We start from the raw sequence: 23,174 nt of genomic DNA, 5'->3' as shown, positions 1-23,174 counted from the left end.
CTAAGCCTGGGTGGAGTTCGCGGAGTTCCGCGCACTGCCAAAAAAACTCTGCCATGCTACGCAGAGCTCCGCGAGCAGCAGAGTGCGTTAGATTAATGCCATTTGCGGTGATTTTCAGTGCCAGGTGCTTGTCCGCACTGTGCAATCATCGCGAACGGCACCATGCACAGCTCAAGCCGGCGCTTCTTCCTTTCTGCCGCTCAAGTTGATTTTTACTCGAGCGGCAGCTTTCTCAACGCGAACGGACAGTTTCTCAGCGCGAGCAGTCGCCAGCATACGCGACCACTCGAAACGAGAAATCTGACTGCCCGCGTTGAGAAATACCACCAGGATGTTTATTTTCCATGCTTGCGCTCCCAACTTGATGTTGACGATCGCAAACGAGAAAATCTCGCCGGGAAGTGGATTTTCCTCGTTCTCGCTCACCAACTTGATGGTGACGAACGCGAGTGAGGAAAAAAAACTCCGCTCTGCTACGCAAAGTCGAGTTTTTCAGAACTCCGCGAGCTCAGCGTAACGCGGAGTGCAGAAAACTCTGCAAACTCGCGGAGCGGAGTTCACCGCCCAGGCTCTACAATCACCTGCAACAATAGGCCTTTTGCCACTCTAATGGACTATTATTTCTTATTTACTACCCGGGTCTCCCGTTCGACTTTGCAATTTGGTTACTTTATATCACCATGCTGCTGGCTGTTTTTTAACACATTTTTGTATGTTTATCCTCTTACATGTACAATGTTCACTATTTACACCTTTACTTTGCTTCTCTGTACAGCACTCTGATACCCTGACGCATCATTTTCGCACTATATCAAACTTTTCAAATATAAATAAATTATATAAATGAGCAACAGAACACGCGTGCATTGCTTCAGCAATAGAGTGATACAACATTCTAGACTTTCTTCCAAGCACAACACTTGTGATGGCCAACAGTTGATACCTGGCTATGTTCAGGAAACATCTAAAAGCCTCCCTCCTACGTCTCTACATCAATCAAGTTTCATCTCTCCTCTGCTTCCCTAGTGTTTATTCTGTGAATAAATGTTTTACTCACTTACCATATTCACATGCATGTTAAATTTGTAATGGTAACTTTTCCAGAATATTAAAGGAATGTAGCTCACTTCTTTTCTAAAGAGGTGCCGCATTTTCCGTGTGCTGAAAAAGTAAAAGTTAAAAAGCGTAAATGCAAGTCTCCTTCTCCCACCCTGGCACATCCCAGTGGATTCTTAACACCATGCAAAAGTATGCGTTGAGCGGCACTAGCTTGTGTTGAAATCTAAAAAGTGCACAGAATTCCAATGTTACTGGCAGATACTTTGTAGATTCCCAAAAAGTCTGAATCTATGCAAGTTGTACACATAAATCATGAGTGCATAGAATTCCAACCTCCAATATTGTATTGTAAATAATGCCACAGGATGATTGATGCAGGTGTAGCATATGAATGCGTTACTCAGTCTAAACCTCATTTTGAAAATGTATACTCTGTTTCTTTCTTTGACAGTGTTATCGATGCTTCCTACTCTGAGAGATACCCTTATGCTGCAGCTGAATTCAGAGAGCCTAACATCACTGCTAAAAAAGAGGTGAATGGTTCTGTTAGTCTTATTTGCTTGGAAAATGCAATGGGGAGTTAGCTTTAGTTGTTGCAGCATGAAACCGTTATGTTGTAAGGCTTTTCTCCCCTTTGTTTTAGGCCATACTGTGTTTTTTGTACACATACCTTCGGCCCAATTCTCAAAGGACCGATACAAACTCTGAAATTGGGTGGTGTTGGTTAATCCTATGTCTAGTGTAAATGTCGAACCATGTTGTGATTTTTAAAGAATTCCTGGATATCTACAGATGAAGATCTCCTTTCCAAAATGTATGCATGTGGATATTCAGTTTTCTCCACCAGCTTAAAACGTGGACATGTTTGCTTAATTTTTCCCCACTTGGAAATGCACCTGCCCCTGCCTATCACAGGAGTACATTTTTATGAGGTTTAGGATAGGAAAATACCCTTAGAATGCTTACGCCAACACACGAGTGTCTGAATGTTTACTGTTTTTGGCATCACCCATTCCCCTGTACATCCCCACTGTCGCCCCATACTACATTTGCACACTTGATGGATTATCCACTGCTCCAAGTGAAATTTCCACATATCCTGACCTGGAATTTACTAACATAATTGTTGATTTTGTGCACCTACCTCCCAATTAGGTATACAAAAAATGTTTGCGGATCAGCCCCTGTTTTCTTGTTTTAATTTTCCTGGAAAACTGAAGTTATGTATCTGAAAATGTTATTAAATGTAAGGCTGTGGACTAACTTTGATTGGGTAACCATGGGAGAAAAGAGCTGAAGGATAATACATACAGTTGTTTGCCCAGCTATAGGAAACCAAAGAGTTTTCTTAGGTTTGGTGTTGAGAGGTATCTATTTGAATTCTTTGAGGTGTAGAATGCAAATAATGTTTGTTTTCTTTCTTAAAGGCCTTCAAACAAGCTAGAGATATGGGAGGATTTAAAAATAATAAGTAAGTGAGAGTCCAGTAATCCATCTACATTTTGTTAAGTAAAATGCATGCTTTTTATATTCATATATTCTGTTACATCTTTAGTTTATTTACATTCTCGAGTCGATGAACACTTTCCTGTTTTACAACATGATTTGTGTCCTTAAAATCACACCAGGAATAACATAACGGGTTTAACGTGCACTTTATATTTCATTTTTTTAGGCTGCGAATGTTTCATCCCTTTTTTCGTTTTAGTAAAAAGTGTCTGCTCACTCCAATTCTTTAAACCATGCACAGCCAGTGAAAATGAACCCGATGCTACTTGCAGCGTTTCTGGGTTTGGGATTGTACTAACACGAAGTAGAATATATTTGATATTTCTAAGCAGCAATTAACACCCAGTGGCAGATGTACATCATTTGTTTCCACTTCATCAGTGATATATTTTCTCTACTGTTACGGAGGTAGGTGGGACAGTGTCTGAGGCTGTACATGTCTTTCTGGAGTGGACGGTAGCGCTCTGGACTCTCCAGTCGGGTGTGATTTGGCAAATTAGGTGGGTGTCTGTACAGCTGTCCATTGGTGAGCCATTCTCCCCTTCAGCCATATGACTATGGACGGGTAATACAATGTCAACATTGATGGAGATACTGCTTTCTTCAATTCTAATCAAGCCTCTGTAGACAAGGTTTTATTGGTGATTTTTACTTTGGCCTACTTCCACAGCCTACACCTTTCTGTTGATTGTTGCATGATGGGAAAAAGATTTGTTTGAGGCGTGTGAGCAGTAGATCACATGCTTTATATACTCCTGCCATCTAGTGTTGAGTCCGGATGTTTGCAAGTTGTTTTTGTTTGAAGAAGTCTTTTTAGTCACAAGGTAGGTGATTCCTCCTTTCGGTGATAGTGCGCTTGGGCATCGACTCCATTGTTAGATTGTTTTTTCCGCTATCAGGTTTGGACGGGTATTGTTGCGCTCCGCTTCGGGATCGATCCTCGGGTTCCCCCTCGGTGCGTACTTCTCTCTACCTCAACGGTATTGTTCTCGAACGAGCTTCTCTCTCGGCGGTTCGAATACAATACATTTCGGTCCGAAGATTTGCGGGCGGCCTTCTAGTCCACCAGCATCCATTCGGCTCTTTGTCGATGGAACAGACCCCATTTAAATTGGGTCCTCTGTGCCACGCAAAATATCCACGCACAGACTCATCAGGTGTGTAATTTGTGCTTGTCCCCCGAGCACAAGGAGCTAGACTGCGACGCATGCCGATCCTTCAGATCAAAGAAAACTCTCTGTGATCGTCGGGCTTGACGTCGAGAGATGCAGTGGTTGGATTTCAGACCGGATCTTTTCGGCGAAGACTCCGAACAACAAGAGGTATCAGTGGCAAAGGAAGAGCTGGCTTTGTCTGCGTTTGACTCCGGCTCAGAATTGCAGATTGACCTCGAGGACAAGGATGTGCTGCAGAGACAGGGGACGTGAGTACTGAAGACACCTTCTCCCCCCTCCCATCTTCCCTAAAAAATCGAAGACTTCAGCATCACCTCCACCTCAAGGCAAAAGTCTGCACCGAGAAGAGGTTTCTCACGCTCTGCCTTTGGGCTCGGCACTGAAACACTCTAAAAAGCCTTCCGGCTCGGGACCGAGTCAGCCAAAACCTACTTCCGAGCTGAAAACTTCGAGCTCCAAATCCAAGATCAGTTCCAAACTGAAAACTTCAGATCCGAAACCTTCGACACCGAAACCCAAGAAACCCTCAAAGTCGAAGCCTTCAGCACCAAAAGGACTTTCCGGCTCAGCTCTGAAAACTTCGATGCCGAAAATCAAAGACTTGTCTGCAACACAACCAGATCCAAATAAAGATACTGTACCTATTAAATTGGATCCCAGACAGAAGAAACTGTATATTCATCCAGACACAGGACACATTCATGCTAAATCACCATCCAAGCACAAGCTTCCCGATGATGACTCATACAAAACTCCTTGTCCACACATTTTCATCTCCTTTTCCTATGATGATGACCCATACAAAACTTCCTTTTTTCATCTCCTCCTCCCTCTTCACCCCATCTTGATCCGTTAAATATTACACCTAGTCAGTCTCCTCCACCTCAACTTGACACAGGTGACACTGACTATGATGAGGCAGAACTACCAGGTCCTTGGACAGATTACACCACTGATCCTCCACAAGATACAGACCCAGATCTTTATCCTGCCGGGCCATCTCCACCGACGACAACCTGTCATGCCAATTGCCTATTGCCAGGGCAGCAGAATACCATGGGTTGGAGCTACATAAAGAGTCTTTAGAGGAAGATTTTCTCTTCGACACTCTAGGAACACATCAATCTAATCAAACACTCCCTATGCTCAAGGGTATGTTAAAGCACAGGACGATATTTTTAAAGACCCTGTCAGTGCTAGAATTCTTACTCCTAGAGTAGACAAAAAATATAAACCTTCCCCCATAGATACCATTTTTATTAGGTGTCAATTACCACTTGGCTCTTTAGTGGTATCAAATGCCAGAAAGAGAGCTAATTCTCAAGCATCTGGGGATGCCCGTCCCCCAGATAAAGAGTCCAAGCTTATTGATGCTTCGGGCAAACGCGTAGCGGCCCAAGCAGCTAATCAATGGCGTATTGCTTATACGCAGGGTCTACTGGCAAGGTACCCGGTGGAGGAGGGTAGATCGAAGGACACCCAGACCTAGCTAAACATGAGCAGAGCCGTGGGACTGGCTCCACCGGGCACTGTTGACGCCTGGGGACCACAAAGAGTGGGTAGATGCAGGCAGGTTGAAGATAACATAGGGTAAATTTTTTACCTGTTTTTACCACGTATTATTCATTGTAGATAGCAAATTTTTCCTGGTCCTGAAGAATAGCAGGGTTAATATACCAAACAGCGAGGAACATGTTGACCGACACACTTTTTACAGCAGCACATAGACCCACATAGTGGTACATGATAGCGCCATGTAACACTTCTTTTAATTAGGACAGGAGACCCCCAGAATAAAGTTTGTCCATTCAAGGTACTCCCAGTCCTATTTTAATTCATTACACAGCATCTACATTCCTTGGCCCCACACCCGCACTCGTCTTACGGCAGTTGGATAAAAGATCTCCGACAAAGAGCCCCTTTTTAGGGAGCCCGTTGGGGATTGCACCGCCGCCCCAACGAGGAGCACGCCCAGATGATGAAGCATGACACCTGAAAGGGTGTGTGAGGGCATTATGATCCAACAAAAGGATCCCCACTATCACCCTTACTAGGGTACCGTGAGGACCGATCACTTGGTTGCTCCAAACTGCTACTATCTTCTTTCCTTGTTTTAAGAGAGGAACTACATAGAACTCCTTTGTATCTTTTAAGGTATGATAGAGCCCACTGAGATGAAATTTGACAATTGCTGCAGTTTCTCCCAGAGGAACATAGGGGAAAAGCTCAGGACTTAGTCCAAGAAGGGACATTAATTTCCAATGCCTCTATCAGATGCGCTCTAGACGCAGCTGACACCTCAACTAGAGAAGTAAATACCAGCATCTTACTGAGACGCCATGGTGGCCACGGATTTCAGGATTCAAGCCTGAAGTCCAGCAATCCATACTAAATATACCTTTTGATAAACACCCTTTGGACCCTAAAGTCGATTTAGCACTTGAAAAAAGGACATAGACGTGGCAAAATGAATGAAAGTGCTCCAGTCTCCCTCAAATGGTTCCTTACAGCGCTCCTTTTATAGGGTAGGTCCAAGTCTGCAGGATCTGTCAAGAACACTTACTCATACAAAGACAAATCCCAATCCTCCTTTACAAGAGGATTTTTCAGAGGGAGTAATAGGGGAAATAGTCCTAGGGGCAGAGGTAAAAACGCCACACCAAGCTCTTCCCCCTTCTTCAAGCAAACAGTGACTTTCCATCACTTCCTGCCGACTAGTCCACACCTGTCAGCAGAAGACTACAAAACGTTGTCCCAATTTGGAACTCACTAACAACCGACAAATGGGTGCTTGTAATTATTCAACATGGTGTGACAATCCGCTAACCCCATCGAGAACAAAACATGAATCAGACCCCGACAATTTGCCCCCTTACCTGTCTCCCTGTCCTCGCCTCTGTTTTCAGAGCGTGCCTGTGGACAGGAGCAGGGACTTTCCTATTAAGGAAAGTAAGCTTGGGGATGCACTTACTGGTCATGTGACCGGGTCAGTTGATTTTCCCCGCCTTACCGCCCCCCCCACCCCCAAATCCCCCCTTGGACAACTCTAAAGTCTGGCGCATAGCCTTCTAACAGGAGATTTTTCTTTTCTTTATGTTCTATGACTGACCTTCCGCTGGGACCTCGCCTGACAAGCCCAAAGGGAAAAGGAGGAGACAAAAGGCGGACACACTACCCTCTGACGTAAGAGGGAAGAGAAGACAAAGCCTGTTCCCCTCTGACCCAAACGGAACCTTCTCCCCCCTCCCTTTTTTTTTTTTTTTTTTTTATAGATCAAATTTATTTTTATTTTCAATGAGACATAGCATTACAATCTTTGGACAATCACAACAAAAAGTGCTTCTGTATCCCCAAGTGTCAGCACTGGCTTCCGGAATCTGATCGCTTGGGATGAATGCCATGTGTCAATGTAAGCCGGTAAGGGCCATTACCTTTAAAATAATGCATATCTGAGCTCCTATAGTAAACCCCCTATCTAAATCCTCCCTAACCCCAACAGCCCTTTTCCCTAAACTTTCCCCTTCCCACCCCCTCCGGTGTGTTACGCTGTGCAGGTGCAAGATGTTCGGATGAACCTTCTTCATACCTTCTGTTTCATGTCTCTAGGTGGTTTCTGGAATTCATCTGCTAGTCTTAGATTTAGAACCCTGAGATATTTCGGGCAGGTAAGCTCGTGGAATTCGTGGGACAGCAGGGAGACCAGGGGTGACCACATTTCTCTAAAGGTATCTGCAGTTTGTGTGAGAGAAGCTTGTATCCGCTCCATACCCATTACATACCATAGCCGGTGGAGCCACCCTGTGTGTGTGGGTTTCCGTGGAGTGCCCCAAAGTGGGAGGATATGTTGTGTTGCTGCCCCCATCGCTACCCCATTTGTCTCCCCCGAATGGACTTAAGTGGGAAAGTGAGTTTGTTAGGCAGGCCCAGGATCGCATACGCGGGGAAGCGGGGGATCTCAGTTTCAAAGTACTTATCTATGTTTCGGAGGACCTCCTCCCAGTAGTCCTGCACCCCGGGGATTCCCGTAACAGGTGAAGCATGGTCCCTGTGTGCCCACATCCCCTCCAGCAACTGGGATCCCGACGAGGGTTGCTCTGATGTAGCCGTTCGGGAGTTAAGTGGCAGTAATATGCCACCTTGACCGCCGATTCCCGACTGGCCACATTGCGAGCTGTGTGGTGCGCCCGGTAGAAGATGTCCTGCCATTCTTTATCCGAGAGCGCGCGTCCCAACTCTCGTTCCCACCGTCTCTGCCCCGCCGATCTAGATACCGGCGGGGGGGGGGGGGGCCAACAGCTGGTACAGTTCCGTGATCGCCCGCTTATCTGTAGCTTTAGCCAGGAGCCACTTCTCGTAGGGCTTGAGAAAGCGGCCCACATGTGGGATTGTGTCTCTGAGTGAGCCAGTGTTGTAGCTGAAAGTATTGGAAGTTTTGCGGCTTGTCAATGCTGTACCCCTCTTCTATAGCCTCGAGTGTCATAAAGCCCTGTGGATCAAACAGGTGTCCGGCCGAATTACACTCTGATTGTCGCCACTGCAGGAAGGAGCCGGGAACCATCCCGGGTGGGAACGCCGGGTTATCAAATAGGGGCGTCATCGGCGATGGGAAGGCGTAAGATCTCTGGCTACCGCCACCGCGTTCCACACCTGGAGAAGGGTCCCGGTGATGGGTGACTTACGTATGTACGCCGGTCTATCCGGATGCGCCAGGAATGGGATTCTCCAGAGCGGCATTCCCGCCATTGCCCTATCTTGGAACAACCATCGTTTCTCCGAGGTCGGCCTGGACCACTCCAAGAGGTATCGCAGCTGCGTTGCGGGAAAGTATCGCTGCAGATCAGGTACACCCAGCCCTCCCTCTACTGGACCCGCGTTGTCAAGTCTCGCCGCATCCTAGGACGTTTACCGGCCCAGACGTACTGCTGTGTAGTGTCTTGCAGTTTTTTAATCATACCTATAGGAGGGGTGACAGGGATGGTCTGAAAGAGGTATAGTACTTTTGGCAGTAGAGTCATTTTGACTGCGGCTACCCGGCCCAGCCAGGAGAGCGGCTGCTGTCGCCATCTCAGAATATCTCCCTTAATGCGCGTGAGAAGCTTGTTGTAGTTCAGTTCAACTGTCTGGGCTGTAGAAGGCATCAGGTCGATACCCAGATACGGTAGTGCCATTTGTGTGGACAAACCTCCCATGTGTAGGGAGCCTCTGTTAGCCTGACGGGTGTTACTCCCCAGAGGGAGAATCACTGACTTTCTGGCATTCATTTTAAAGCCTGATACCCTCCCGAACTGCTCCATCTCCTCTAAGAAAGCTGGTATAGAGGTCCTGGGGTTGTTTATGGCGACCAAAATGTCCTCCGCGTATAAGCTAATAGTTTGTACCTCGCCCCCAAAGGTAACGCCCTGGATAGCTTGGTTGTCTCGTACGCGTTGGGCGAAGGGCTCGATATAGAGGGCGAAAAGCAGTGGCGAGAGCGGGCAGCCCTGCCTCGTGCCCCGTCGAATGGCAAACGGCTTGGAGCTCGTCCTGTTCACCTTGATCGTTGCTTGGGGAACAGCGTAGCAGCTCGCCACCCAGGCCCTGAACCGGTCTCCTAAACCAAATCTCGCCAGCGTTCTGTCCAGATGGCCCCAGTCCACCCGGTCGAACGCTTTTTCGGCGTCTACCGACAGAAGGGCCGCATCCGTGTCGTTGTAGTGAGCTTTATCAATCACATGCATCAAGCACTTGGTGTTGTCTGCGCATTGACGGGAGGGTATAAATCCTGCCTGGTCCGGTTCTATTATGCCTGGGAGACACGGGCCCAGCCTCGCAGCCAGAATCCCTGTAAAGAGCTTTAAGTCAATGTTGAGGAGTGAGATCGGCCGATATGCCGCGCATTGGGACGTGTCCTTGCCTCGTTTCGGAGGACTATAATGTCTGCCTCCAGCATCTCCTGTGGGATTGACCCCGGACCCTGAAAAGAGTTGAACAGTTTCGTCAGGACGGGGTCCAGGAGGGGGCAGAAGGACTTATAAAAGCCCGCGGAGAAGCCGTCCGGGCCCGGCGCTTTAAGCGGTTTGAGGCGTGCAATAGCTGAGATCACTTCTTCCAATCTTATGGGGGCATCCAGAGCCTGGGTATTTGCATCATTAAGGGCAGTTACCTTAGCTCCATCTAAATATGCTCTGCCTGCCCGGTATCTAAGCCGGTTTGGCCTCGTAAAGTTTGGCGTAGAATGACCTAAAGGCCTCCGCAATGCGGTCGTCCTCACGGAGTTCCCCCCGCCCCCATCCTCTCGAATGGTTGGGATCCTGGACCGGACGATTTTCGCCTTAAATTTGCTGGCCAATAGGCGGCCCGTCCTATCCCCCGCACGCAGTATGTGTGCTTGAGGCGCAATGCTGCGTATTCCGCCCGGTCTAAATCGAGGTTCGCAAGTTGCGCCCTGGCTGCCTTCAGCTTGCGCCAGATCCTAGGGGCCCCTGTCTGGCTGTGCACTCTCTCCAACTCTACACCTGTGCTGTCCGCTCCTGGCGTCGTTCCTTCCGTTCCCTATTGTCTGCTGCTGAGATCGCTATGAGCTCCCCCCTGACGACCGCCTTGAGTACCCCCCAGACCGCTGTCATGACTACCTCTCCTGTGTCATTCTGGCTCTGATAATCAGTGATGCTCTGGGAGAGTTGTTGAGTGACCCCTTTGCGGGAGAGCAGATTCTCTCTGAGGTGCCATTTACCTTTGTGAGTCGGCGTGCGCGGAAACCTTAAGCGCATCACCACCGCATCGTGGACTGACAGGGCCGCTGGGGTAACTCTATGTCCTGTACCAATGGGACCAGATCCGAAAAGACGAGGAAGTGATCTATTCTGGTGTATGTACGGTGCACATGTGAGTAAAAGGTGTACCCCGGAGCTGTGTGGTGAATCTCCCTCCATGTGTCCAGGAACCCCCTACTGGTGAGCCAGTGCCTCCCCTCAGTAGAGAGAGCAACCGAATCGCCGAACCTCCGACCAGATCTATCCCTCTCATTGTCCATAACCAGGTTCAGGTCCCCTCCTATCAGTATGTGCCTTGAGTCCGTTCTCATGACCTCCGACAGTGCCCCTGTAAGAAAGGTCTCCTGCTTGGTGTTGGGAGCATAAACGGACCCCACCGTAATCGGCAGGTTCCCAATAAAAACCGTGTGGGCTAAGAGCCTGCCTTTGATTTCTGCCACTTTGTCTCCCACCCGGCCTTTGAAATGTCTAGCGAAGAGAAGGGCTACCCCTGCCTTCTTCTCCTTGGTGGAGGAATAAAACTGGGTCGGGAAAGCCCTGGATTTCATGCGGTGCCAGTCATTGGCCAACAAGTGTGTCTCTTAGAGAAGGCACACCGCCGCCCCAGAATTCTCCAGATAGGAGAGCACTGCCCTTCTCTTGATTGGGTTATTGAGCCCCTTAACATTTAGGGTAAGAACCTGAATGGGCTAGTCAGCCATGAGGGGGTATGTACCTTATCTCTCTCTCTTCCGCCATCCTGTTCCGAAGTTGCCCCACACACCTGTTCTCGCTACCTGATGGAATTGAACACACCGGAGCCCCCCCCCCCCCCCCCAACTCCCGCACCCTCCTCCCCGACTGAGCACTGGACGACCTCCCCTCCCTCCAACCCCCTCCTTCCAGAACCCCCCCCTAACCCCAACTCCCATCTCCCTCCCCCCTCCCTTTCCCCATCGCCCCATCGTGAAAACCCCAAATGCAAACCATAGTCCCGGGCCTGGTGCAACAAAGTTCAGGTCCCTAGAAAGTCCTCGTGTTGGGAAACGTGGCAGTGACAACCCTCTCGGCTCCCCGCCCTTCCCCCTTAACATATCAAAGCGTGAAAGGCTACCACCCATGCTAGGCATCTCATGAAGGAGCCGTGGTGTCCCTAACCACCTCCTGGACGGCTGCTTCGCGTTCCTGGGCTATCGTCGTGGGGCCCGGTTTGAGACGCACCTTTGGTTGGCGCCGTCGACAAACCCGCTGCCATCCATCGCGGGAGTGCCGCGCCGGCCCATCCTGCGACTTGTGTGGCGAGGCCCCCCCAGACTCCTCATCCTCTGGCAGGTCAATGTTCAATAGAGCGCAGTTGTCGCTAAGAGAGCGGAGCTGGTGTAGCTTCCCCTGCCATTTAAAGATTAGGCGAAATGGATGACCCCATGAGTATGGTACCTCGTTGTCGCGTAGGAATGTCGTAACCACTTTGAAATCTCGCCTCTTTTGTAGTGTGATGGCCGATAAGTCTTGGAACAGGGCGACTGGGTCACCTCGGAACTGCAGAGGTTGCTTCTGTTGGGCTACCTGTAAAATCCACTCAGGGGGAAATCTGGAAGGTATGCTAGGATGTCCGGCGTCGGGGCCGGCGCTCGTCTCGCCAAGCCCACTCTGTGTGCACGATCAATGCGGATGACGAAGTCAGATGGTTCCCCCAGTATGTCCCTGAAGAGGTCCTGCAAGTAACAAGTGATGCTATTCCCCTCGGATTTGAGCGGTACATTTCTGACCCGAATGTTTCTCCGGGAACGGTTCTCGAGGTCCTCCGCGTGCGCCTGTAAGTCCACCTGTTGTTCCTGTAGTCGAAGGACCTCTCGTTGAAGGTGAACCAGCTCCTCGCTGCGGGCATGGCCAGCGTCTTCCACCGCGGCCACTCGTTCCCCCTGTCCGTCAATGTCCCTACGGATTTCTCGCTGCTCACCAGCTATGTCCTGTTTCAACGCCTGGAAATCGTCCCGCAGGGTATTGAAGAGTGACTCCAGGAAGGTCCTCGTGATGGGCACCTCTCCGTCCTCTCGTTGTGTCGCCCTGGAGTCGGCTGGAGGCGTAGGGGGCGCCTGGGTTTTCCCTCCTTTTGGGGTGGTCTTGCTGAGCATATCTGTTATAGTGCGGTTGCCCCTGCGTCCTGTGTTAACCATGCCGTTCCTGGTCATAGGGACCTCCCGGACAGCAGGGAATCGTGCCGACACAGCCAGGGGGGCTGTCTCGGGGTAAATCTGGCTCGTGTGAAAGGCTCAGTGCCTCATGTGTGCTGTCTACCAGCTGAGTGCTCCCTTTATTTTGTGAGTTCCTTCTGATGTTCCCGTGGTTTCAGGGCTGCTTCGGTACCGCCGGTGCACGTACTCCTAGTCTCGTCGCCCCAAGTTTCAGGGGCTGTTCCGTCCTCTGGGCCTGCTGCTCAGGATCCCATGTCTGTGTGCCTGCCGTCGAGTCCCCGAGGCACCCGGGGGGTCCCGTCTTCGTTGTGTTGTAGGGCTCTGGTGATCAGGGCCGAGCCAGTCTCGCTAGGTCCCACGCCGGGAGCTCGAGTTACGCTCCCCGAGGCCGCACTTCCACTGTGGGCAGAATTCTGAACTCCGCTCCGGGGCCCCGCGAAGATTCAGTGCTGCCTCGCCTCGTTTCTCAGCCGTCCCCAGGGTCTCCTCTCTGTCAGCCCCTGCCCCCGCTGCGAACAGCCGTCCGCTTCCACCAATTCAAGACGCTGCAGGCCTGGCGTCCGTCAGGCTCCCATGCTCCTCCCACCGGGGGCTCGATCTCCAGGCCCCCCGAGCCAGCCCCAAATCCTGCTCCTAACCTCTGCGGGGGTCCCCCTGGTCAGCTCTCCACTGTATCTCCCGGCCTTCATGCTGGTTGCCGGAAGGCCCGCCTCGGTCTCTGTTCGGGCCCGGGCCGGTGCCTCTGATAGTGGCCCCCAGGCCCGCCCACTACTATGTCTCCGCCGGATCTGTCTTGGCGGGTTCCTGCTCCACTCGCCTGTCGGAGCGTCCCGCCTCCACTCCGGCGGTGATCTACCCTAGACGCCGGTGCTGGGCACCCCTCCGCTGGCGTGCAATCCAGGATAGGGGGAACTATGGAGGGCCGGGTCTGAGGAGCGGGTGAAATATGCGGCCGGGAGGCCCATCAAGCCCCGCCTCCCGACGTGGTCGCTCTGGGCAACTCTTGCTGTAGGACCAGACCTCAATCCTCACGATCCTGCGGCCTGCCTACCCTGATCGCAGTCCCTCCAAGTCTGTCTCGCAAGAGGCGGGGGGAGGGCGGGCACCATCGTCCGTTCCACGGGACTCGCTCCTGTGCGGTGGCGATCCGGAGTCGGGGCCCTTGCCTTGCGTTAGACCGCTTGGGCTCCCCACAGCCGCCGCTCTTGTACACCCCGACTCCGCTCACCTCGCAGGCAGGCTGTTGTCTGGCTGTCTCGGCACAGCCCTTCCCCTTGCTGCGGTGTCTGTGTAGGCCGTGCAGGCCCCAAGCCGGGGCCTCAATTTTCACGGCAGGCCACCTAGGCACACGGTGGCCGCCGCTCCTCTCCGCTGCCGTTTTCCCTGTGTGTGTGTGTGTGTGTGTGTGTGTGTGTGTGTGTGTGTGTGTGTGTGTGTGTGTGTGTGTGTGTGTGTGTGTGTGTGTGTGTGTGTGTGTGTGTGTGTGTGTGTGTGTGTGTGTGTGTGTGTGTGTGTGTGTGTGTGTGTGTGTGTGTGTGTGTGTGTGTGTGTGTGTGTGTGTGTGTGTGTGTGTGTGTGTGTGTGTGTGTGTGTGTGTGTGTGTGTGTGTGTGTGTGTGTGTGTGTGTGTGTGTGTGTGTGTGTGTGTGTTGGTGTGTGTGTGTTGGTGTGTGTGTTGGTGTGTGTGTGTGTGTGTGTGTGTGTGTGTGTGTGTGTGTTGGTGTGTGTGTGTATATATATATGTGTGTGTATATATATATGTATATATATAGAGATATAGAGATATATATATAGAGATATAGTCTTGTCCGTGCAGCCTTCCCGCTCTCTCTCCGATGCCCCATCCTCCGGAGCTGGGCCGCTCTCACCGCACCCCTTGAATTTCCGCAGCCCATAACGTCACTTCTGGGGCAGCAGGCGAGTCCAGGGGTGAGCGCAAACCAAGACTCTCCTTCGGGGTGCAACGCTTCACTTATGGGGGTATTTCCAGCTATTATAAGGGCTATAACTGGTTCCAGGCCGGGGAGCCGAAGGAAACCAATTCTGGTCAGCCCGCCATGTTAGCCACGCCCCCCCCCCTCCTCCTTTTAAAGACAGTGAAAGGACAAACCAACCTGACTGTATACTGTTCCCTAATAAAGAAGTCTGAAAACTGAGATAAGTGTCCTTGTCTGCTTCTCCACCACGCCACATATGGCTATTGCCTGGAGCTTACCAACAATCCTCCAGACATTCCTCATCGATTTCTCAAAATGTCACCATCCCACCAGCACTTGCCTCAACACGAAGTGCACTCTTTATTACTCAAAGGGGCTATAGAACTAGTCCTACTTCAATACCAATGGTCAGGGGTTTATTCCCTGTACTTTCTGATTCCCAAAAAGGACAGCTCTTTGAGACCTATTCTAGATCTCAGAGATTTAAACAAATCCATATTGTCAGAACATTTTCACATGGCCACTCTTCAACAAATACTTCCCCTGTTGCAGCAGGGCAACTTTGTCTATGCTAGATCTAAAGGACTCCTACCTTAATATTCCACTTCATCCCGCTCATCGCAAATACCTCAGATTTGTGATAGCAGGCAAACATTACCAGTTAAAGGTACTTCCACTTGGGGTCACCATGGCCCCCAGTGTGTTCACCAAATGTCTCTCTGTAGTAGCCTCTCATCTCAGAAGACAATGTATACATGTCTTCCCTTACCTGGCGACTGGCTTATCAAAGCAATCACTTGCCAGACCTGTATATTACACACCCAGGCTACAGTACATCTGCTTCATCAGTTGGGCTTCACAATAAATGCACAGAAATCTCACCTGTGTCCAGCACAGGTGCAGTCTTATCTAGGAGCTTCCCTCAAAACTCTCAAAGCTCTAGCCCCTCCCAATGTAGCCCGGATTCACAAAATTCAGGGCACAATTTTACAGTTTCACCCCAATCAATCATTACCAGACAGAGTCTTCATGCAACTATTCGGAATGATGGCATCCTTCCAGTCATACCTCATGGAAGGCTTCACATGCGTCCTCTTCAGGAATGTCTAGCACGTCAGTGGAATCAATCACAGGGTATATTAACCGAGCTAGTGTTGGTAGGCAGCTGCACCCATCGCTCTCTGTAGTGGTGGAACCCTCAAACTTAGGAAAGGGGCGGCCCTTCATAGACCCTATTCCACAGATTGTATTGACAGCAAACGCATCTCTAACTGGTTGGGGTGCTCATCTTCAACCTCACACAGTACAAGGACTGCGGTCAGACAATCTCAAATGCTCCACTTCAACTACCTAGAACTGCTAGCAGTGTTTCTAGCAGTCAAAGCTTTTCTCACCCAACTTCTAGGCAAGACTGTCTTAGTCTGCACAGACAATATGACAGCCACGTATTACCTACAAAAACTAGGAGGAACACACTCTCTCCAACTGTTGCGACTTGCGCAAAGCATTTGGAATTGGGCGATTCACCACAAAATGTATCTCCTAGCAGAACACCTTCCAGGAGTAGACCATCCGATTGCAGACCTGCTCAGCAGATACAGGATGTCAATCCACGAGTGGGAACTTTATCCCCAAGTTCTTCTTCCTTACTTTCAAAACTGGGGATTTCCACAAATAGATCTGTTTGCTACAACGCAAAATGCCCAAACTTTGTATCCAGTTTCCCACACCAAGCTTCATCATCATCATCATATCATCTTTATTGAGATCACTTATGATCATAAAAGACATCGTCAAATATTACATCAACCCAACCATTTAGGGGTGACAGTGTATTAAAACATAAAATATATTAAAAGCGATAGACATTCTTCTATTAAAAATATTACATTTCATAGGTATATAGAGGCATAAAACTTCCAATAAAAGTCAATTCTACTAACTATTTAAAATCTAGGGAAGTACAATCATTGATGAGCACAGGTATATCATAATAATTAAATAACATCTATATACAAATTCAAGCAACAGCACATCTTAAATCACCATGTTTATGAGGAGATGAAGAAGAAAGATCCTGATGCCTGGGACAACACACCATTTATGCATTGAGCTGTTAACAGTGAAATATTAACCTAACCTTTCCTTTATCTGTTGTCTTCCTATACAGCCGTTGATATGTCTAGCCCTTTTCAATTTTTCAGTTTTTTTCCACGAATTAGCCACATCCAGCTTATGAATTTAGCGACATCTATTATACATTATACTTCTGTGCTGGTTAGTAAAATTCTCGTAGCTATAGCGCTACTCTTAACACACATATTTTGGCATAATGGATGTAGCCATTTTCTCCGATGTGCCTGGTATGCAGGGCAAACAAATAAAATGTGCGGATACGTCTCTTCACCCTCTAGACACAATTTGCACTTGGTGTCATTTCCTGTTTGCCATTTGCATGTGAATGCATTTACTGGTAGTGGCCCTACCCAACATTGAAAATATAGGCGTCTGTCCCTGGGCTTGGTGATAATATCCCAGAAATGCTCATATTGGGGGTAGGGTTTAAACTCTCTAAAAATTTACCAGTCAGGGAAATGGGCTTGGTGATAAGTAAACTATTCCTATCCACCATGGACCAATATAGACCTTTCAGTTCTTTTTTTTTTTAAGGGACTTGTTGTCCTTCTGGGTCATCCCACAAGTGTTTAACTCCCATACCAATCAACATTGTTTTAATTTTTTGCAACCACTTAATCTTACAGGAAGTATCAGCCGCCCATACATCTTTAAAAGCGGCAGCATAATTCACTAGCTCTGGGGTGGACCATAATCTGCGCCAATAATCGATAGGATGAAATTTGGCGACCTCCGCCAGTCTACTACAGCCTAGGTCATAGAAGACCGGTTGCAGAGGGGCACTAGATGGCAAACCAATTACATTTCGTGCAAATTTATTCTGCGCCACTGCAAGTGGCCTTAGATCATCGAATCCCCAGAGCTCTGCTCCGTAGGTTACGGAGGGAACAACCTTTATGTTATAAATCTTAAGTAGTGGGTAGATGGGTTGGGTCAGGGACAACTTGTGTTCCTTCAGTAATGCACCAGCGAGGTGACCATGCTTTAGAGCCAGGGTTTCTATCTGGAGCCTCCAGCTGACTTTACTCCCTATTGTAATCCCCAGGTAATTAAAAGCATCTGTTTGGTCTAGGTGTTCTCCATTTATCTACACCCTTCCTTTAATGGCCCTGTGCTTATGGAGGACCATATACTTGGTTTTGCTAGCATTTATCTCCAACCCACATTCCTTGCAAAATCCCTCAAATCTGTTCAGGGCCCTCTGCAGACCGCTCTGTGTTTTTGAAATAATAAGAGTATTGTCTTCAGACGTAAGTATGGGGGTTCTTACGCCTGCCAGGGTTGGTGCATCAGTCGGGAATGTGGAAAAATATGCTACAACTCCATTAATAAACAGTGAAAATAATGTTGGCGCCAAAACACATCCCTGCCGCACCCCCTTAGATACAGGAAATCAATTGGTCACATTGCCCTGTGAACTCCAGCGTACTTGTGCAAAGTTATCTGTGTACAACTGTATCACACCTGTTAATAGTTCTACAGGCATGCCTAAATCCCTGCAAACTCCCCACAATTTATTTCGACACACCAAATCAAAAGCGGATTTTAAGTCCACAAATGCGGTGTATATGGTGCCTCCAGCCAGCAAGACTACACGCCAATATATTAAGACAAACCTGAAGACTTGATCCACCGTGCTTACATTGGTGCGAAACCCTGCCTGGAATGGGGACAATATATAATTTTCAACAATCCAGTCTAATATTCTGTTAAGTACCATTCTTGCTATAATTTATGTATGGCATATATAAGACTGATTGGGCGATAATTGCCCGGACAGGAACAATCACCTTTTTTGTGTTTTGGTAAAATAAATGCGCCCTTCCAAGAAGTGGGAGTTGGTGCGCCACTAGATAATGCATTCGCTAGAATAAGTATATACTCTAACCAAAGTGCCCTATCATTTTTTAACAAGTCGGCAGGTACACCATCAGGGCCAGGAGCTCTACTACTTGTAACCTCACCCAACGCTATTTCTACGTCTCCCCTTGCAAATTGTAGCACAGGTCAGTTTAATGCTGCCTTCCTCATTCTCACCATCTGCCCCAAGGGTGAATTGTGATACATAGTGGCTGACCCACACCTCTGGTGCTATGTGGTTGTGGGTCACATGTGCTTGTCCCCCTCTACCCCAATTGATCTGTTGCCGATTCCTGCTTTTGCTCGCCTCATAGAGATCCTCCCATCTCTTCTCATTACAATCCTTTTTTGCCCGTTGCATTACGGATGTATATTTCTTTCGGCCATCTTAACTAAACTACAATCATTTTGTTTAACGGCATCTGCCAGTGCTTTGTAGGCTGCCCTACAATTCTTATTATACCAGCTTGCATCTTTACGCTTCTGTTTTTTCCTGTCACTAACTGGTTTTAAGAAAAAAGTTCTAATGTTACCAAACAATTCATCGTGCAAATCCGTAATTCTATCATTTAACTCAGTCTTTGTTTTAATAGCTCGTAGCTCTCCCAGAGTTTTGGAGACTGCAGCCCTTATGCCTGTGAGAGCTTGTTCATTGCTCACTATCTTGTCCCACTTTAGCCTTCTCATATAATTGCATAACTGAACCTCTCTGGTGGAGCATAACTGGACTGGGGTTTGTGAATGGCATATACTCATAATTTCCATCTTTATTAAGAGGGGATTGTGGTCGCTTTCAGCTCTCTCCAAAATCTCCATATCATGAATAAGATACCAATATTCCATGTTAATAAGTATATAGTCGATTCGGCTTGAGCCATTGTTAAATGTGTTAGCTCCCTGTTTGTCTGAGGGTGTGCGGCTGTTTACAAATCTGAGCCCCCTCTCCATACACAGTTCTTTTATTTGGAGAACTGCCTCAGACCATCGTTTTATCAGGGCAGTTCGAAGATGGGGACGCTCCACAACATATCTTCCTCCTCAGTTGGTTTGAAGTCTTTGATGTCAAAGGGTTCAAAAGTAGTGTTAAAATCTCCTGCAATAATTAGATTTGAGGCACTAGTCAACCCCCACCCCGCAAAATTCTCCAAGATGTCAACTGTATTAGACATTAACAACAATTATACATTTATTGGGGTTAGCCTTCAGACAGATGGCCATACTGTCTGGGCTATCAATTATGATTGTACTTATACTAAAGGGCAAGTTCTGCCTGACCAATATCGTCAAACCCCTTGACGGTCTACCCTTTTTTCCTTGCACTGCTGGTTTGTAAAACTTTAAATATCCTAGTCAGTGTATTGGTTTGGTAGATCATGTATCCTGGAATACACAGATTCCATTCTGATCTATTCGTTCTTGCCAGTCCCTGGACTCTACCTTGGACTGTGGCCCTGCAATATTCCAGGACATACAGGATAATAATGCGGGTGTAGTTGGCTCCATCATTTCATGGGGACTTATCTGTTCAGACGGTTGCTCTTCCCTTTTTTCCTTGTTCGAGGTAGCAGTGTGGGACACGACTACCCTGTTAATATTCATATGGGTGGCATGATTCGAGGGTGTTAGTCAATCACACTGGTCTACGCCGCATAGGGGAGCAAACTTATTTTCAATTCTGGCTCCCATACAACCAGGGTTACCCATTGTGTCATGCCTTGCAACACTACCTGTCATGTATGTACCCAGTGTGACAACTTCTTTATTCGGTGCATATGATGGGTTGAAAAAAAAGCATAAGGCAATGCTCTACTTTGGGTGTCATCACCTGTAGTCCAACCCAGGTGACCCACATGAAATCTTGGTAGAAAACTATTGTTGAAATTTAAGACCACACAGTCTCCCGCCAAAGTTTTATCTCCTGGTCCCAGCCACTCTACTCTCCTAGCCATTATAATGTGGCTAGTGTTCGAATCCCCCCGAATGACTCCTGTCTTTACCTGATAGGTCAGCCAGTGCAGGGACTTATTCAGTAGTTGCGCTGTGGACTATCTGCTCCTCTCTCATTCCCTAGTATCAATACAAGCGGGATGATGCTTTGGGGAGGGTTAGCGACTAATAATCACTCTGGGTTCGACTTAACTCCCCTTCGGCATGTGTTTCATCTATCCTCTTCTCCCCCCCGTGCTGGAAACCCAGCATTTATACCCTCACCTGTAGTGTTACCTGCTTGATTGGTCCGGGGTTAGCTTTTGGGTTTACATTCCCACCCGGTTTCACTCTGTTTACATCGCCAACAGGTTTACATGCGCCCAGGCTTGGACCCTCAATATTTTATTGCCCCCTTAAGGGTCCTCTTGTCATAGATGTTATTATAGTATCAGAGCCACCATCTGCTGCAGAGTGTACACACTTGCAACATTTCCTAGTATCAGCTGGTAATCTATTTAACCTTACAATTTCTGAAAGTCTCTCCTCAATTGACACTATTCTATTTTACTTAGTAAGGGTTCTAGTAATGCTGTGACTAATGACTCTAGCCTGGTCCAAAGTTCAGAGTCATGATCAGGGACCAGTGGGATATGTGTGCCCATGGACTGCATTGTTGCACTTTGTACTGTTCCCTCCGACGATGAAACTTGATCTTGCAGTTTGGGGATCTGCTGCTTAGATTTAGACTTCGACTTTTGTTTGTACTTCTGCAAGACACCTCCCCTGCACCTTTTAGCTGGCGGCTCCTCATTTACTATTATAGCCGGACTTATCAAGGTCCCCCACATGGATTTCTTAGATCTGGTTGAGACTACATTTACATTAACCACAGAGTCAGATATTGGGACAGTGGGAGCGGTGGCTGCAGCGGGCTGTAGAGGCTTTACTGTCACCAATGGCACTTCTGGTACTGTTTCCAGGATAGCACTAATGGATTCTCCCAAATTGGTAGTTTCACGGCCGGTTGGTAGCGATATCTGCTCTCCCAATACTCCATCTATGGGCGCTCTCTCGGGGTCAATTGGCAGTTGTTCGTCAACTACTCTGGGGCATGCCGGGGATTTAGCCATGCTCAGGCGACCTATTGAGGAGCGCTTTTGGGTGGCAAGAGTGTCCAGGGAGAGTCTCTTTTCGATCAGCTGAATTTTGTGGTTCAAAACTGACTAAGCCCTGGTCAAAAATGCATCTAATGTCCCCACGATGCTTCCCCAGCCGATGCACATGTCTCCTTCCTCTTACCCATATTTTGCTCCAAGTATGAACTGCCTCAGTTTAACCAGGGTGATACACACAATTACTGATATTATTCAAGTACTAATCAGGTAAATACCGTAGGGAGCACAATGTCAGGATGTCCAAAAATGTCCAGGATAGTGACACCAAGAGCCTGGGCCCAGCCCAGCCTCCTCCGGGCTCTAACGGGCTACGATGAGCCCGCCCTTGGCCTGAGCCTCACCCGTGCGCAGCGGGAGCCCAAAGCTGCTTTTATGCGCCGCTGGTTGGCACGATGTTGACGCGGCTCCTACCACGCCTCCCCCTGGGCGATGGAGTCCTCAGTTAGGGCTGAAAGATGCAGGCTAAAGATACACCAAATGCTTCAAAGGCAATACTCTATGGATGAATTGGTCAGGGATATTTGATTACACTTTTCCACCTCTCCCACTAATTCCGTTACTGGTTCGGAAGCTCAGACAAATGTCCCTCACACTGATCTCAGTAGCCCCCACTTTGGCTCACACTACCCTGTTAGAACTCTCAGTGGTTCCACATCAAAGGTTACATCTCACACCCTCTCTCTTCACTCTGAGCCATGGAGAAATCAGACATCCAAATCGCAAAGACCTCAACTTAGTGATTTGGCTTGTGAAGTCCTGGAGTTTGGTTATTTACAATCAGCACGAGAATGTATGAATATTCTCAAAGAGGCTAGAAAGCCTACTACTAAAGCATGTTATGCTGCAAAATGGAAACAGTTTGTTGTCTCTTGTAACAACCATATCAATCCACTTGATGCTTCAATACAGAAAATCATTTGTTATCTTTTGCATTTACAGCAATGTGGATTACCATACATATCCATTTGCTTACATTTAGCAGCAGTAGCTGCATATTTGCAAAACAGACAATACTTATCCCTCTTCAGAGTACCAGTGATTAAAGCCTTCATGGAAGGATTAAAAAGAGTAATGCCACCAATAATTCCCCCTGCTCCAGAGTGGAACTTAAACATAGTTCTTACAAGGCTAATGGGTCCACCTTTTGAACTAATGCACAAGTGCCAGTTGCAATTCCTGTAATAGAAAGTAATTTTCCTCATAGCGATATCTTCATTAAGGAGAGTTGGTGAGCTTCAGGCATTGACTATACAAGAGCCTTTCTTTCAGCTACACAAGGATAGAGTGGTTCTTCATAAAATCCTAAATTTCTCCCTAAAGTAGTTTCTGCTTTTCATATTAATCAGTGAGTTGAGTTACCCGTTTTCTTTCCTTAACCTGATTCTGTAGCAGAACGAGCTCTACATACACTTGATGTTAGACGGGCTATACTTTACTACATAGAAAGAACCAAAGAGTTCAGGAAAACA

The 23,174-nt window shown here is 48.1% G+C and overlaps 1 protein-coding gene across 1 annotated transcript in view; it reads left to right on the top strand.

Annotated features, from left to right (window-relative positions):
- PEX3 (peroxisomal biogenesis factor 3) overlaps positions 1-23,174 on the top strand; it is a 391,252-nt gene that overhangs the window by 88,449 nt on the left and 279,629 nt on the right. The window contains exons 3-4 of the mRNA XM_086927170.1: positions 1,511-1,592; positions 2,487-2,530. Coding sequence (XP_086783296.1) covers positions 1,511-1,592; positions 2,487-2,530 — 126 coding nt within the window. The remainder of the gene's footprint in view (positions 1-1,510; positions 1,593-2,486; positions 2,531-23,174) is intronic.

The sequence above is a fragment of the Lissotriton vulgaris genome, chromosome 6 (genome assembly GCF_964263255.1).
Source record: "Lissotriton vulgaris chromosome 6, aLisVul1.2, whole genome shotgun sequence".
Classification (NCBI taxonomy): Eukaryota; Metazoa; Chordata; class Amphibia; order Caudata; family Salamandridae; genus Lissotriton; species Lissotriton vulgaris.
This window is presented reverse-complemented; position numbering and strand designations above follow the sequence as displayed.